This window comes from Acipenser ruthenus, chromosome 15 (genome assembly GCF_902713425.1).
Source record: "Acipenser ruthenus chromosome 15, fAciRut3.2 maternal haplotype, whole genome shotgun sequence".
In the NCBI taxonomy this organism is placed as follows: Eukaryota; Metazoa; Chordata; class Actinopteri; order Acipenseriformes; family Acipenseridae; genus Acipenser; species Acipenser ruthenus.
The window spans coordinates 21591615-21605574 of record NC_081203.1 but is presented as its reverse complement, the minus strand read 5'-3'; the positions used below and the strand labels follow the sequence as shown (position 1 = coordinate 21605574).

Below are 13960 nucleotides of genomic sequence, written 5' to 3'. Positions count from 1 at the left end.
GTTACTTGTCTCAAATGGTCATAGAAAAAAATGCATTTTGACCAGGTGACAATATAATTTGCTGTTACAGATTAACATTATTCTCTGTGTATAAACTGTTAAGGTGGCAGTAGGATTGATCATGCCACCATGCTGGTCGGAGGTGGTTAGCAGGTCAAATGTACTGTAGACCTTAAAAATAGTAACAGTGGTGTATAGGCTCTCTCAGTAGACGTGGTGGTCATGTGCCAAAGGAAGGAAAAGCATGATGACATGATAAATGAACTTGGGGAGGGTTGTGGCTACATTCCTGTCTGACCACTCAGATTAAGAAAATAAGATGTCATCTTTGCTGAGGGGCAAACCAAGATCCAGTCTCGATGATATCAGACAGGCTGAGGAATCTTTCTGAGCAGGGTCATGCATCCCCTCACCCCAGAGGAAAGGTCATATTAACCAGTGCTTGGAAACAGGATCATTGAGACCAGAGCAGACAGCTTCCAGACTTGTAGTGATAGGGCCAGGTCTTTTTATAAACGGGTAGTTGGCAGTCAAGGGTTATGTGAATTTATTGGGCTCTTGTATCAAAACGCTGCACTCTTTGCTTTGGTAATTGGTTATTAGCAGTAACCTGATAGAGTAATGGTGTGTATTAGTGTAATGCATTGTGTGGACTTTAGCAGCCGCTGTTGCTTTACTGTAAAATATTTTTAGCGCTTTAGACAATGTCCACAGCTTAGTGAAAATAACATATAGTCTAAGTCAGGCATCATACATTAAAAGCAATGGGTTATAGAACATAGCCTAAAATGTATTTTCTGAAAACTGGTGAGTTGTTTGTGCTATGTGCAGTTCAAATTGTCTCCAGCGGAGGTCAGGGTAGAGCAAAGATGTGACGAGGATAGAGAGAAGCTTCTGTTTACGCATAAGATTGTACTGTCTATTTTCTTACTTTAGCACAGCCTATACAGTATGTGCTGCTGTCCGGTACTAAAGTAAAGCCATTATAATGAAAATTACATTTGTTTGTGGTCGTTTTCAGAAGTGTTGATGTTGACAGGACAAAATTGTGTTTTTACATGAATTATATTCTTTAAAAAAACAATTAAAAACTGAACAGGCTTAGCTTCTGTCATTGTCTAGCTCTCATTATTTATTTTATTTAAATGTACTTTTCTGAATATTCTTTCAGTTTAATCATCTATCCCTTTGACCTGACCTAATGTGACTTTGATGTTGTGGACTTTTGGAAGATGAAGACCAACACTTTCAGATATTGGCTTCAGTTTCAGTGTACATTCCATGATTGCTTATGGGGGCTGTCCAGTAAAAATAATAATTTCACAGCGACTGTTTTAATCTCAGTATCCGTGACGAGTGCTGTAAGGATCTTTAGGTAATGGACGATTGGTTCTAGTATATTACAATGTGTTTGCACGTGTGTTTCATCCATAACCAGAGTGGGGTCAATTCCATTTTTTCAATTCCAATTCCATTCCATTCCCAGTTTCCTTTTACACAATTCCAATTCCTAATCTGTTTTACGGCATAGTCTTTACTGAGGTTTATGCCATAGGCTTTATCAGGTTACCTGACAAGTTCATTAAGTTGTATACAGTATTTGTTTACTCAACAAAGCCTTTGTTGAAAAATCATCGGAATAGGAATTTGAATTAAAAGGGAATTGAGATTAGAAATGGAATTGGAATTGAAAAAATGGAATTGACCCAAACTCTGTCCATAACTGTAAAACACTCAATCGTGGTAAATCTGGAAGTTCTGTGTTGCAACACAGCAAGCAACTGTAGCGCCCACAGGATCATACTTCAGACTGTCACCAGTCTCAACTCAAGTCTGTTTCAGTTCTGAGAATGACAATGTCCTTTTGAAATCTTAGATCATATTATTTTTCCAGGCTCTCCCAGTCCTGTTCCAACACTCTTGCGGCTTGAACTCCACTCTTGCTTTGAATCTTCTATCTCTTCCAGATGCTGACCCTCCCACACTCCCGCGCACGCTCACGCACGCACACCCACACACACACACACACACATACAAACACACCCTGCTCTGATATGTGACTCCCTGTGCGGCGCCTGCACAACAAAGCCAATTTGTGCTTCCATTCTCCAGACCTTATTTAAGTAAAGCAATCCTGTATCCTAAGGCAGTCAAGACCACCCCCGTGGCCTCCAGATCAGCATAGACAGGGCAGGGATCCCTCTATTACCAATCAGGGTTCTCTCCAGGTCGTTTCAGCTGTCACCGCCCAACCCCGATCTGCCCGTCTTGCAGATGCTACTGTGCCTTTAACAATAAGGATTGACTGCGCTGCTAGCAGACCAGATCACTTGCACGCGAGGTTGAAAAAAAACAACTTGGAATCACATGACAGCTGTGTTGCTGTGTTACGTCTTAACACTACATTTAACCAATCAGTGTGTTGAAGGGGCGGGTTTTCAGTTTTAAGCACTACTAGAGGCCGAAACGTTAAAATGACGATTATTTTCTAATAAAAAATAGTGACAATGAATGAAATGGATGATGAAAATGAAAAAGCAACGTGATATAGTCAACAAAGAGCAACTTGTAGAAAGCGAATTGGAAGAACCGCAAGCGGGGGCCAGTGCGTAAAAAAAAAAAAAAAACCCAAAAAACATTGCGATCGTGGGTATGTTATGTGGGAAAGAAAATATAAATTTACAGCAAGGAATTGGATGGTATGACGTGCAAGCTCTGCCAGAAACACAAAAAAAAGATGGCAAAGGATCAGGGGGTGGTTTGACGTGGGATTGGAGGATGCTTACTGAACCTTCAGTTCCCTTGAGCAGCTATGTGGGGAATCGCTACTCTGAGGGGGGAAAAAATGATTGGACATTCTAAAAGGGAGAAAACCTGGGGGGTAAATAATTGGGCACGCTAAATAAAAATATAAAAAGACTAACTCAGTTTTTAGTGGCATGCATGCTTAAGTATCGGAGCAAGTCAGCCTGTACCAGAAGCTGCGGCGGGCTTGTTGAGTTTTGAACTTGAACTCTGAGCCCCAGCTCAGTCGTGTTTTGTTGATTCCTAAATCTCCAGCTCTTTACCCAGGGAGATTAACTTGAGGCAACACAGACCCTTCCACCAGCGCCTGCTGGAACACAAAGAGATTGCGGCTTTTTTATCTTTGACAGCTCAAATGGGAAGTTAAGCAGAACTGTGATCGGTTACTTTTTTTGGAGAGCTTGGATTTTTTTGGGACATGTTTTACTTGTGTCCATTCCTGAACATGGTGATAGTTCCCAATTTCTGACTTGCCGTCTCCTCCTTGGGAGTTCAGATACCATACACATGCTTTTCATTTGGAAAGAAGTGGAGGGATTTGTACGCTTATGTCAAATTAGTTAGAATAGGGATTACGTTGCTATCCGATGATCTGCAAAGCATGGAGCAAATCATCCTACTTTAAATCCAGCTATTTTAACATCTACAATACATAGTATATCTAGCTGTGGCCAAGATATCTGACCTACTTAATGATTTAAGCATGGAGTGTATTTAGACAGTTTTGATCAATTGCATTTGATTTACTAGAACTTCCTTCGAGTAAAACCTATTGACGAAAAAGCCCAGAAAGCACAGTTCATTCTATTTCATTTGACAATTAAAAATATTATTATTATTATTATTATTATTATTATTATTATTATTATTATTATTATTATTATTATTAGTAGTCCCAACTGGAGTTTGATACAGTTTTAAAACTGCATATTTCGGGGCTCCCGAGTGGCGCATCCAGTAAAGGCGCTCCACGTGGAGTGCAGGATGTGCTCTATAGTCTGGACGTCACAAGTTCGAGACCAGGCTATTCCTTTGCCGACCGAGGACGGGAGCTTCCAGAGGGCGGCGCTCAATTGGCCGAGTGCCACCCGGGGGGGTGGGAGGGTTAGGTCGGCCAGGGTGTCCTTGGCTCACCGCGCACCAGCGACCCCTGTAATCTGGCCGGGCACCTGTAAGCTGCCAGAGAGCTGCGTTGTTCTCCAACGCTGTAGCTCTTGGGTGGCTGCATGGTGAGTCCGCAGTGTGAAAAAAAAGCGGTCGGCTGACGGCACACGCTTCGGAGCACAGCATATGTTCGTCTTCGCCCTCCCGAGTCAGCGCAGGGGTGACAGTGAGCTGAGCCTGAAAATAATTGGCTATTCCAAATTGGGGAGAAAATAATAAAAAAATAATTGGCAACGACTAAGTTTATTTTTTTTAAAAAAATGGTAAGCTTATGCTTCTCAGGCTCCCTCGGATGTGGCTGTGAGTCAAGATCATCTGCCAGAAACATCAGATGTGAACTTTAGAATAAATATTGATAAAGAAGTTAAGCTTAAAAATAGTCAAATTGGTTTAGTAGGAGTTTTAGAGCAATAGAGGATATGCGGAATGGAAATAGTTCTTATTGCCATACATAGACAGAAACACAGGCTATGTAAGTCAAAGTGTCTTTATGTTGTACACCTGCTGGTGTTTACTAACATAGTTTAGTTGGTCTGGCTTGTGTTAAGCATGATTATGACTGGAAACAAGAACTGAATAGCAGCTTCTGAATACAGGCCAAAGCAGAGACCAAAAAAGAAAACCATTAAAACAAAAACCTATAAAAACGGAATTTGAAGCTACTTCCTCTTATAAATGCATTGTAAAGGAAATGGTTTTGTTCAAATGTTTGTTGAATACTGTGTTGAGGTTGAGGTCTATGGTTATGATGACGTCTCTGTCTTAACTCATCCCAGTCATGTTCAAAGCGGTTTAAAGTGGGTGAAAAGGCAGGCCAGGGAAGCATGTTGTTTGCCTGCTTTTGGAAAATCCAGTTTTTGGAGAGTAAAACATGATTTCATGATCCATGAAATAACCTTCTTAGCAGCCACAGAGGTTCAGTCCATAATGGCTGCTTAATTCAGGTTTCATTGCATATAAATGTACTAATAAGTGTTGACTTCATACTGAAGACCCTTGTGTAAGGCTGAATTTAAGTGTGTAACATAGTAAAAAAAACATGCGTTTTGTTTTAAAACTGCATTTTGGATACCTATATAGCGAATGGAAATCCATGAAATTGAATTATTTTGTTAACTACAACCACTTTAACAGAAGTGCTGTGAGGGGTCAGCGTTCTTTATCCAGGAGGAAATGCTATGACCAGGGCAATGCCATCGTCTAAACTGGGTAATTAGATTCCATATCTTTTGAAAAGATGGGAATTAATTATTTTTCATATGGGGAAGAACTCTCTCTACCACAGGATGTAATCACTGGTATTTGTTTATTTTTTTAACCTGAAAGCCACATTTCTGCATCCTGTGCTGTGCTGGACACAGTTGTTTAGAAGCTCAGAACAGTGATTTAAAGGACTGTGGAATCCTGGGAGATTCTTGTTACTGTAGGTGGGGATCACAATATGGAAGTTGTTGCTTAGGCCTTTTTATATAGGTATGTAAGAATATTATTATTATTATTTGTTTCTTAGCAGACGCCCTTATCCAGGGCGACTTACAATTTATTTTTTACATACAATTACCCATTTATACAGTTGTTTTTTTTTTTACTGGAGCAATCTAGGTAAAGTACCTTGCTCAAGGGTACATCAGCAGTGTCCCCTACCAGGGATTGAACCCACGACCCTCCGGTCAAGAGTCCAGAGCCCTAACCACTACTCCACACTGCTGCCCTACAAGTGAACACACATTTATTGTATTCTAATAATCTTTTCTTCTTTGTATTAAAATTGTAACTTCGGAATTCATAGTTAGAATTCCAAGGTCATGTACTTCAAACAACACAGATAGGGATGTCTTCTCAAATTCCCTTTCCCCCTAGTACTGCCAATCACCATTGTGAGCTTCTGAAAAAAATACCAGACCCCCTGTTCAGAATCCCTGATTCTAATTTCCACACGGTCAATTAATTCATAGAAGTGACTGTATAAAGCTTGACCATGATGAACTGTGTGTGCTTTTCGCTCACGCTTTCTCCTTACTGCCCCCTGCAGGGCTCTGTGTGCATGGCCAGGGACTACGAGAGTGTGGTGATGATGAGGATGAGACAGGCGGCGGAGAGACAGCGACTCATTGAGGAGATGCAGAAAGAAGATGAAGAGGACACACAGACATAGCACAAAGAGGACCCGAGCATTCACACTACTTTAATTTTAATAAAACCCTTTTTTTTATATTTATAAAAATGTTATTTTCTTTTTGTAGAAATTATTAAAAATCCAACAAAAGTGAAACGTAGGTTTGGGGTTAAAAACCTGCTGAAATGCTCAGGGAATGCTAACAAAGGTTTTACTGTCGGTATCATTGTGAAACCTATTTTAGTTAGTGGTATGAATGATGTGGTTTACTTTTCATAATGCATTATTTGTGATTATGTTTTTGTCACTTCTAGATTCATTTTAGAATCTAAATAAATCATTTTCAGGAAGCCAGAATTTCCAATATAATATATATATTTTAATGATTGTTATTATTGTGTGCATTATCTGCTTTAGTAAAATAAGTCTATAGATTAGATACATTTAATATCCATGTGTTAAAGCTATTTTTTCCCTGCCTTGCATTCAATTGAATTTTGACTTTATGCACTTGGAAATATAATTCAATTTAGGTCAATTGAAAAATGTTATTGAATTGATCTTATAAACCTGCTTGAGTTAAATTGAGTAGAGTCCGGACAAGTTAGCACCATTAAACCATTAAACACCTTAAAGAACAGAAAACTCAAAGTTTTTGTTACTGCCCCCTTATAACTTTGAGTGATTCTCATTACAATTTATCACATGCTGTTTTTTAATATGTGTTAAGGCGATTTAGCTGATTTCTGGAGCTGCTGCTGTGTTCTAGTTACATGCAATAGGCATATATAACCCAGTGTCTTTATATATTTAAAAAAAACAGTGCCATCTAGTGGACAGATCTAAAGAGTGCAGTTTCATTCCGCTGTTCACTAGATGGCAATGGTTTTTATTTCTAGAGAGACAATTTGGCTGATCTAGCCTGGGCTTCTTATTTCAGTGACAGGAAACTTGACCTGAAGATCAACTCCTGAAGTTGTCTTAAAGCATTTTAACACGGAATACACAGAAAGGAAATTAAAAAAAAAAAAAAAATGAATAAATGTAAAATGAGGTGAATTTACTTAAACGACTGTCTTTGTGTTAAATGCTAGCAAGGGCAAACAAGGAAGTGTCCAGTAATTGCTTGTTTGTTTTATTGTCCAGTCTGATTGTATTGAAGATGCTCGTGTTCCCCACCACAGTCACCTCTCCAGAGCAGCTGCCCAGTTCTCTACAAAACTGGTGGCTAATCTGATAAACAATACATAGTTTCCAATTTAGTGAACTGTTTTTGGGTAGATACATTAGATTATTGATCTAAATGTTGCAGATGTTTACATTGAACAAGACTCCCATGCACTCTTTCAGTGGCCATATTAAGTGCCACTGGCTAGATCAGTTCAATATACTCTATACCTCCATTGACCACCTGGACAAGTGCTTCCTTATGACTTGGGGAAATCGTTCATTTCTTTGTAGCAGCTATAGTAGTTGTGGAAATCCTTCACACTACAGATTACAACCCTCTCTGTATCAGCTCTGGGAGAGTGGTATTGCTTTACACTGTCCCACTGTACTGCTATCATTCAATTAGACTCTGTCAGAAGATTTCTTGGGATTTTGAAATAAGTGAAATGGTGGTTTGAATTTACTCCAGTAGAGTCCCTGAATCCCAGTCAAGAAGTGCCGTTTTACTAATGTGTATTACATTTTTCATCTTTCAGCCAAGAACAAATTATTTTTTTTTTCGTGTGTGCATTTTTGTGTTTTTAAAAACGTCTTTCTTCCGTTCGTGTAAACCAGTGCAGTTAAAACTGCCGTGTCCTACAATCATAACTATTGTTCAGTTGTGCTCTAAATTATAACTCACTTCCATCTGTTAATCACATTCTTTCGTAGTCTAGCCTTCTGTGCACTTACTGAAAAGATGTTGCTGACCGCCCTATTTGTTTCCATCCCCCAGTTAGTTGTGACACAAGCTTCATCTCGACAAACATACAAAATATGTAAAATGAAAGTAAGTACAAGGAAGACCTACTTTATTTGAAAGCCCTTTTAAAGGTGTAGTTTGTAACACAAGTGTTCAAGATATCTTTTTCAGAATTCAACATTCTGAAGTGTATAGCTTAATGGATGGAAAAGAGCAGAGCGTATGAGTCGTAGGCTGCTACTGTAATATGTGAGTAAGTGGCACAACTGAGTTGATCATTTGTCATTACCATTATGTTGTGTTTTTTACAGCCTTTTTGTCAATTTTAAGCCATCAATCATACCATATCTAAATTGTAAGCAACTACTGTGGGATAACCCAGTCGAACATTTAAAGTTAGGAAGCAAAATACAGGTATTTAATGAACTATGCAAACAAGTTCAGCATTTAGTTCCCATTATTTTGAAACGCGTGGTACGGCTTTTAAATTATGTTATACTTGGATCCAAAACCATGATTTTTATTCATACTGTGTAAACAGTATATGGATTGAACTGCCTTTTTGTTATCCGTGACTGTAGCCCATTTACAATACCTACTGGATGTATTTCACACTTATAATTTGAACTGCTTATCCAGTTGTGATAATACTTCGTTATTAAGCTGTTAGAGGGGATTCAGTATACGGAGCTGCCTGTTAAAAAGAGGTCAACTTTTTTTTTAAGAGAGCCATGTTAGAGGGGCATAAGAACATTTATAAATGAGAGGCCATTCAGCCCATCTAAGCTCGTCCGGTTCCTAGTGATTGATCTAAGAACTTTGCCAAGTTGGATCCAAATGACTCTGCCTCAGCAACATAAGGTACCCCATTCCATACCCTCGCCACTCCCTGTGTGATGAAGTGTCTCCTTCACTCTGTCCTAAGTCTATTTCAAATGACATACTTGTAGGGTTTGTATGATGTTACCAAGGCGTTGGTAAAAGGGTTGTTGTAGTTTCTTATACAAAAATGTGTAAGATAAGTTTACTATGATAAAAGTATAGCAAAGGGTAGTCAATAAAGTCACTCTGTGCCATAACACATAGATGTACATTCATTAAACTACTGTGCTCTGGGGTGTCCCCGAGTAGCTCACCTGGTAAAAGCACAGCCGCGTGGTGTGCAGGGTGAGTCATACAGTCAGAGGAGCGCATGTTCGCATTCTGGCTGTGTGTGAAATCGACTATCTTTGATAGGGATTCCAGGAGAAGCACCTGCAGAGTTGGCCTTTGTTTTCCAGAGGCCAGCAGCTGACAGCCACTCACTAGTTCCTGGGTCTAAAGAAGCAATTGGCTTGGAGGAGGACGCCCACTGACCTTCTCCTGAGCTGTTGTGGGGAATTACTGCGGTGATAGAATGTAATTGGACATTCTGGAAAATAAGGGTAAAATAATTGGACGCATTTAATTAAAAAAAAAAAAAAAAGGCATACAATCTATTCAACCAAACAAAACCAGTTGATACGTGTGCTTTTAGGGACTAATGGCACTGAGTGAAAGCCAGGCACGGAATGGAGTTGTGCTTGCATTCCCGGGCAGCAGTTTTGTGTTCTTTCCAGCATGCTAACAGGGAATTGAAACCCCTGCTGTAAATGAAATTCTGCTCTTCATTATTTAATCAGAACGAGAATCTCATTGCCAAGGAATAAATAGAAACTGTCTGAATACTCTTAATTGTGCAATGGTCAGTTGGTAAAGTTATATTCATTTTTATAAAATGTTTATCTTGGGTAATTTAACATAGGAGGGTAGTTATGGGTGTTTGTAAAACAGAAGAGCAACACTGCAGAAACTATGCAAAGATTGGTCATGATGAAACTATGCAAAGATTGGTCATGATGAAACAGTTTGTAATGTTAAGTGTTACGGTAATGTCGTTGGGTAACAGCGCTGTTACATGCAAGCTCATTGGCTGACTGCCGAGGTGTGTATTAAGTGTTACAGAGCACCCTGCAGTGTTTACAAGAAACACAATCTTCTATATATTTTTTATATGTTTTTATGCACACATCATTGGTTAATAAACATTCGCCAGGAGAGATGTTTTTTCTTCTAAAAAAATCTTCTAAGGATCGCAGTGTATTCGGTTCCCTCCTGCAACAATTCTGCCGCTGATTAAAAATAGCGGCGTAACCGGCATTGTTGCAGCAGCGAGCGTGATTTGGATACACTGCGATACTTAGAAGATTTTTTTTCTCCCTGTGCAGACAGTAAATGTTGAGAAATGTGCTGTCCAGTTGATTTATAACACATGATGTGTAATTAAAAATGAAGAGTCAGCAATGTGTTTAAAAATATAAAGCTGCGATACAGACAAGAAGGGACAGCAAATGTGACGTAATGTGTTTCTTATGGCTCTTCTTGAGGCAATCTTGAGAAAAAAAATAGGCCATCACAAACATTTTAGGGAAAAATTGCAAGCAACACAAAACTTTCAATATTTTATTCTTTATTCTTAGAGATATTTGCAGCTAAATCATTACTTTCAACAGTAATCTTGTTTCTAGTGTGCTGTAGATATTGCAATGACACTTTCTGGGGGATAACTAGTCAGGCATATCCCATTAATTGGTTTTGGGATTTATATTAAGAAATACAGGTTATCTAATGGAAAACAGATGGATATAAATACTCAAAGGAATAGTCAAAACAAATCAAGCATGCCATAATGTTGAATTTTGTTTTTTTAATGGTTGCGTATTAGTTGCACCGTTTATAATAATACTGTGTTAAAATAAAATTAAAAATTCCAGATTGTACCAGGGTACTAAAGGTCATCCCTATGTGTAAATGCTTTCTGACATTTTCCGTAGATGGCAGTAGGATGTGCAGATCTGATGACTCCAGCATTATATGAACAAAGGAAGCATCTCACGTAATGGAAGCATCTCAGTCTTGTTTAAAATAGATAAGCAGACAGGGGTTATTGATTTTGACAGTGTTGAGACATGTCAATTAATATAACACATGCAGAGCTCAGGAAACAAAAAAAACTGTTCGGAATAGGCTGGACACCAGGCTTGGTATCATTCGTCGGAATCTGAATTAAATCTGTTTGACCTCGATCAAATAATTCGGGTGGGCTTGATTGAAGCCTTTAGAATCTTAAAAAGACAAAGTTAACCCTAACCAATAAGCACATAAACCAGGACCAGAGGACACAGTTCAAAATGAGTTGAAGATTAGATAGTGGGTAGGGGACACTGCTTCAAACAAAGGGGGGTTATGGTTTGGAATGGGTTACCTTATCATATTGTTGATGGTGAATCACTTGGATCTTTTAAGACCCAACTGAATAAAGTTCTGAGATTAATCAGCTGGTCGAAACCAGACGTGCATAGGTGGGCCGAATGGCCTCATTTCGTTCGGAAATGTTCTTATGTTCTCTCATATCAAACAGAAACCATTTGAGGTAGTGGCTTTATGTTTACAGAGCTGTATAGTATATACTATGCTGTCATGTGACTTTTAAGTTTCTGCTGTATAGAGACAGTAAACTGTTTTAATCTTTGCCACACAGCTGTATTCTTTGATTTTCTTAGTTAAGTTACTTTATCAGTTTCTGTGCCACGTTGTTTTAGCCTTTGACCATGATATTATCATACCGACCACGTGCTTTGACATACTGTAGTGTCTTTTTAGTTGGTACACAGCGATACAGATTCTCAGTAACAACTACAGTAGTCTCGGTTTATCACATATGCACATCTGTGTTTCTTTATCGTGTTTTGTCAGGTGTACAAATACGTAATGCATTTTAAAGCCTGTTTATTCTTGCAGTTGGCTCGTAAGCTTTTTTTTTTTCTTTTTTGTATAGTGTGTTCTTAATGTCGTAATAGGTGCAAGTAGAGCCACAATTTAGCCAAGTCACGGTACCTCATGAAACACAGCGCCGGGCCAAACCTGTTCATGTCAGATCCTGTTTGAATTACACACTGGCAATTAACCAGCTGAAGATTGGTTTCTAATTGTACCACCAAAAGCAGATGGTTGGCATTGGCTTCACCAACGCAGGATATCTTCCGATCTGCTTTTCATCCTCCAACCACTGGGGCAGCTGCCACAGCAACCAAGTAAACACATGGAATCCAGCGGCAACCACTCTAAGTAATCAGGTCGATGGCTTTTTAAAGAATTTTCTGCATGATGTCATTGCCTTTTGCATCAGCAATGGTGTCCCTAGGTGTAAAAAAGAAGCAATGCTTTTTCAGAGCTGATGGACTGTCTCTCCAAGTGTGCCAAAGACCAGTGCTGGTCATAAATACATTGTTTCACATGAAGCATTTAAAAAAAAAAAAAAAGTGCGATCTGTTTAAAAATACATTGCCTCTATCTGACCACAAGGAGTCCTGTTTTGTTGAGAAGTTGAAATCTTGTGAGATGTCATAGCCACCTGGGTTTAATGGAGCCATGACTTCAGTTGCCAACCTGAGGATTATTGAACTGTGATTTACTTAATAAATACCTTAAACAGTAAGTATAACACTTTAAATGTATGAAACACTTAGAAATATTCTTTCTTATAATTAAACGTGTTATATACACATGTTTACATGTTTAGGATTTGACAGTGCTATTTCTGAAACTACAGATGCTACACATTTTTTGGTTTCCTGTTTGAATCTAAATGTTATAACTGTTTTTCTTAGATTGTATTTAAAGGATAATGGCATTGAAGATAAACTACAGATCTTCTTGGGTGGGAAAAAACGAGGTAGCAGAAACCTCTGCCCAGTATATTGTAACCTGCCACCTAATCTGAACTGCAGAACAGAGGTATTTCAATACTAGTACTATTATACATAGTGTGTGTGTCTATCTATCTATATACATATATAATTTCCAACACTGATTTATATAAAATAAATATTAATCTGAATATTAATACAAGAGGGGGAATAAAAGGGATGAAGACAGAATTGTAGATGGTGTGAGTTTCTAATCTTCTCATCTTTATTTATTTTTACTTCTATATATTAACTTTTTTTCTTTTCTTGCCTACATGACTAACTAGCCACATCTCTGCAAGCTTAATGTCACATTTGTGGATAACTGGCACACACCTACTCCTCTTAATGTGGCCGAGGTCCATAATCCAAATTGTAACAAGTGAGTCCAAAACCATTCCAACATTTGACGACACTGAAAAAGACTTCTTGTCGAAACATTTGGCCTTTTAATTTCTTTTAGTATTTCTAAACTAGAATCTATTTCCGGGAAGTTTAACGGCCACTTACAAAACCAGTGCGAAACATCTCTGTATATGAATGGGCTCTGAAATCCAACTAAATAGTTTTATACTAATGTACTTGTATGTTTCTTTTTTCCTTTCGCCAAAAATTGTGCTTTGATTTGACTAACAGGGGCCTTTGTTTCTGTGTGAAGAGATAAGTTAATCAGTCTCCTCTATGGAATTCATGCTGTCGAGGGAACTCTTACAACTCCTGGATATCCTAGGCAGTCAAAGCTTTTCTTTGTTGTACAGTTCCAGACTACAGTATCCTCTTTGTAACCTTGCTCATTTTTCAAAGCTGTTTCATTAAACACAAACTTTAAATAAATAATCTGTTAAAAATCTGTTCCATGAGTTTAACTGTGTTTATTCCTTATTTCAAATACCAAAAGTGAGAATAGCTATTGGAAGGAAAGCTTTTGCTGCCCCTCAGACTGAAAAAATAAAAAACTACTCATAGAACTTAGATCCATACTGTCACTTTATCATTTGAACCAGCCTTGTGATTTGTGAGTGATGTGAAATGAACACAATAATACACGGATAATAGCATTGAGTGCTTACTGTATGCTTGTATGTAACTGTAACTTGCCCCTGCCTTCCTCCTGGGACACCTTTGTAAATGGACTGATTGTCCTTGTATGGTTTTCCCAGCAAATACAATTTTAAATAAATAAATCAATGACAAAAC

General features: G+C 38.4%; 1 protein-coding gene across 1 annotated transcript in view; it reads left to right on the top strand.

Moving 5' to 3' along the window:
* Window positions 1–6468, top strand: part of LOC117422602 (dnaJ homolog subfamily C member 17-like) — a 72866-nt gene extending 66398 nt beyond the window's left edge. The window contains exon 11 of the mRNA XM_034037793.3: window positions 6002–6468. Within this exon, the coding sequence (XP_033893684.3) occupies window positions 6002–6124 (123 nt within the window). The 3' untranslated portion in view covers window positions 6125–6468. The remainder of the gene's footprint in view (window positions 1–6001) is intronic.
* The last annotated feature ends 7492 nt before the right edge of the window (window positions 6469–13960 follow it).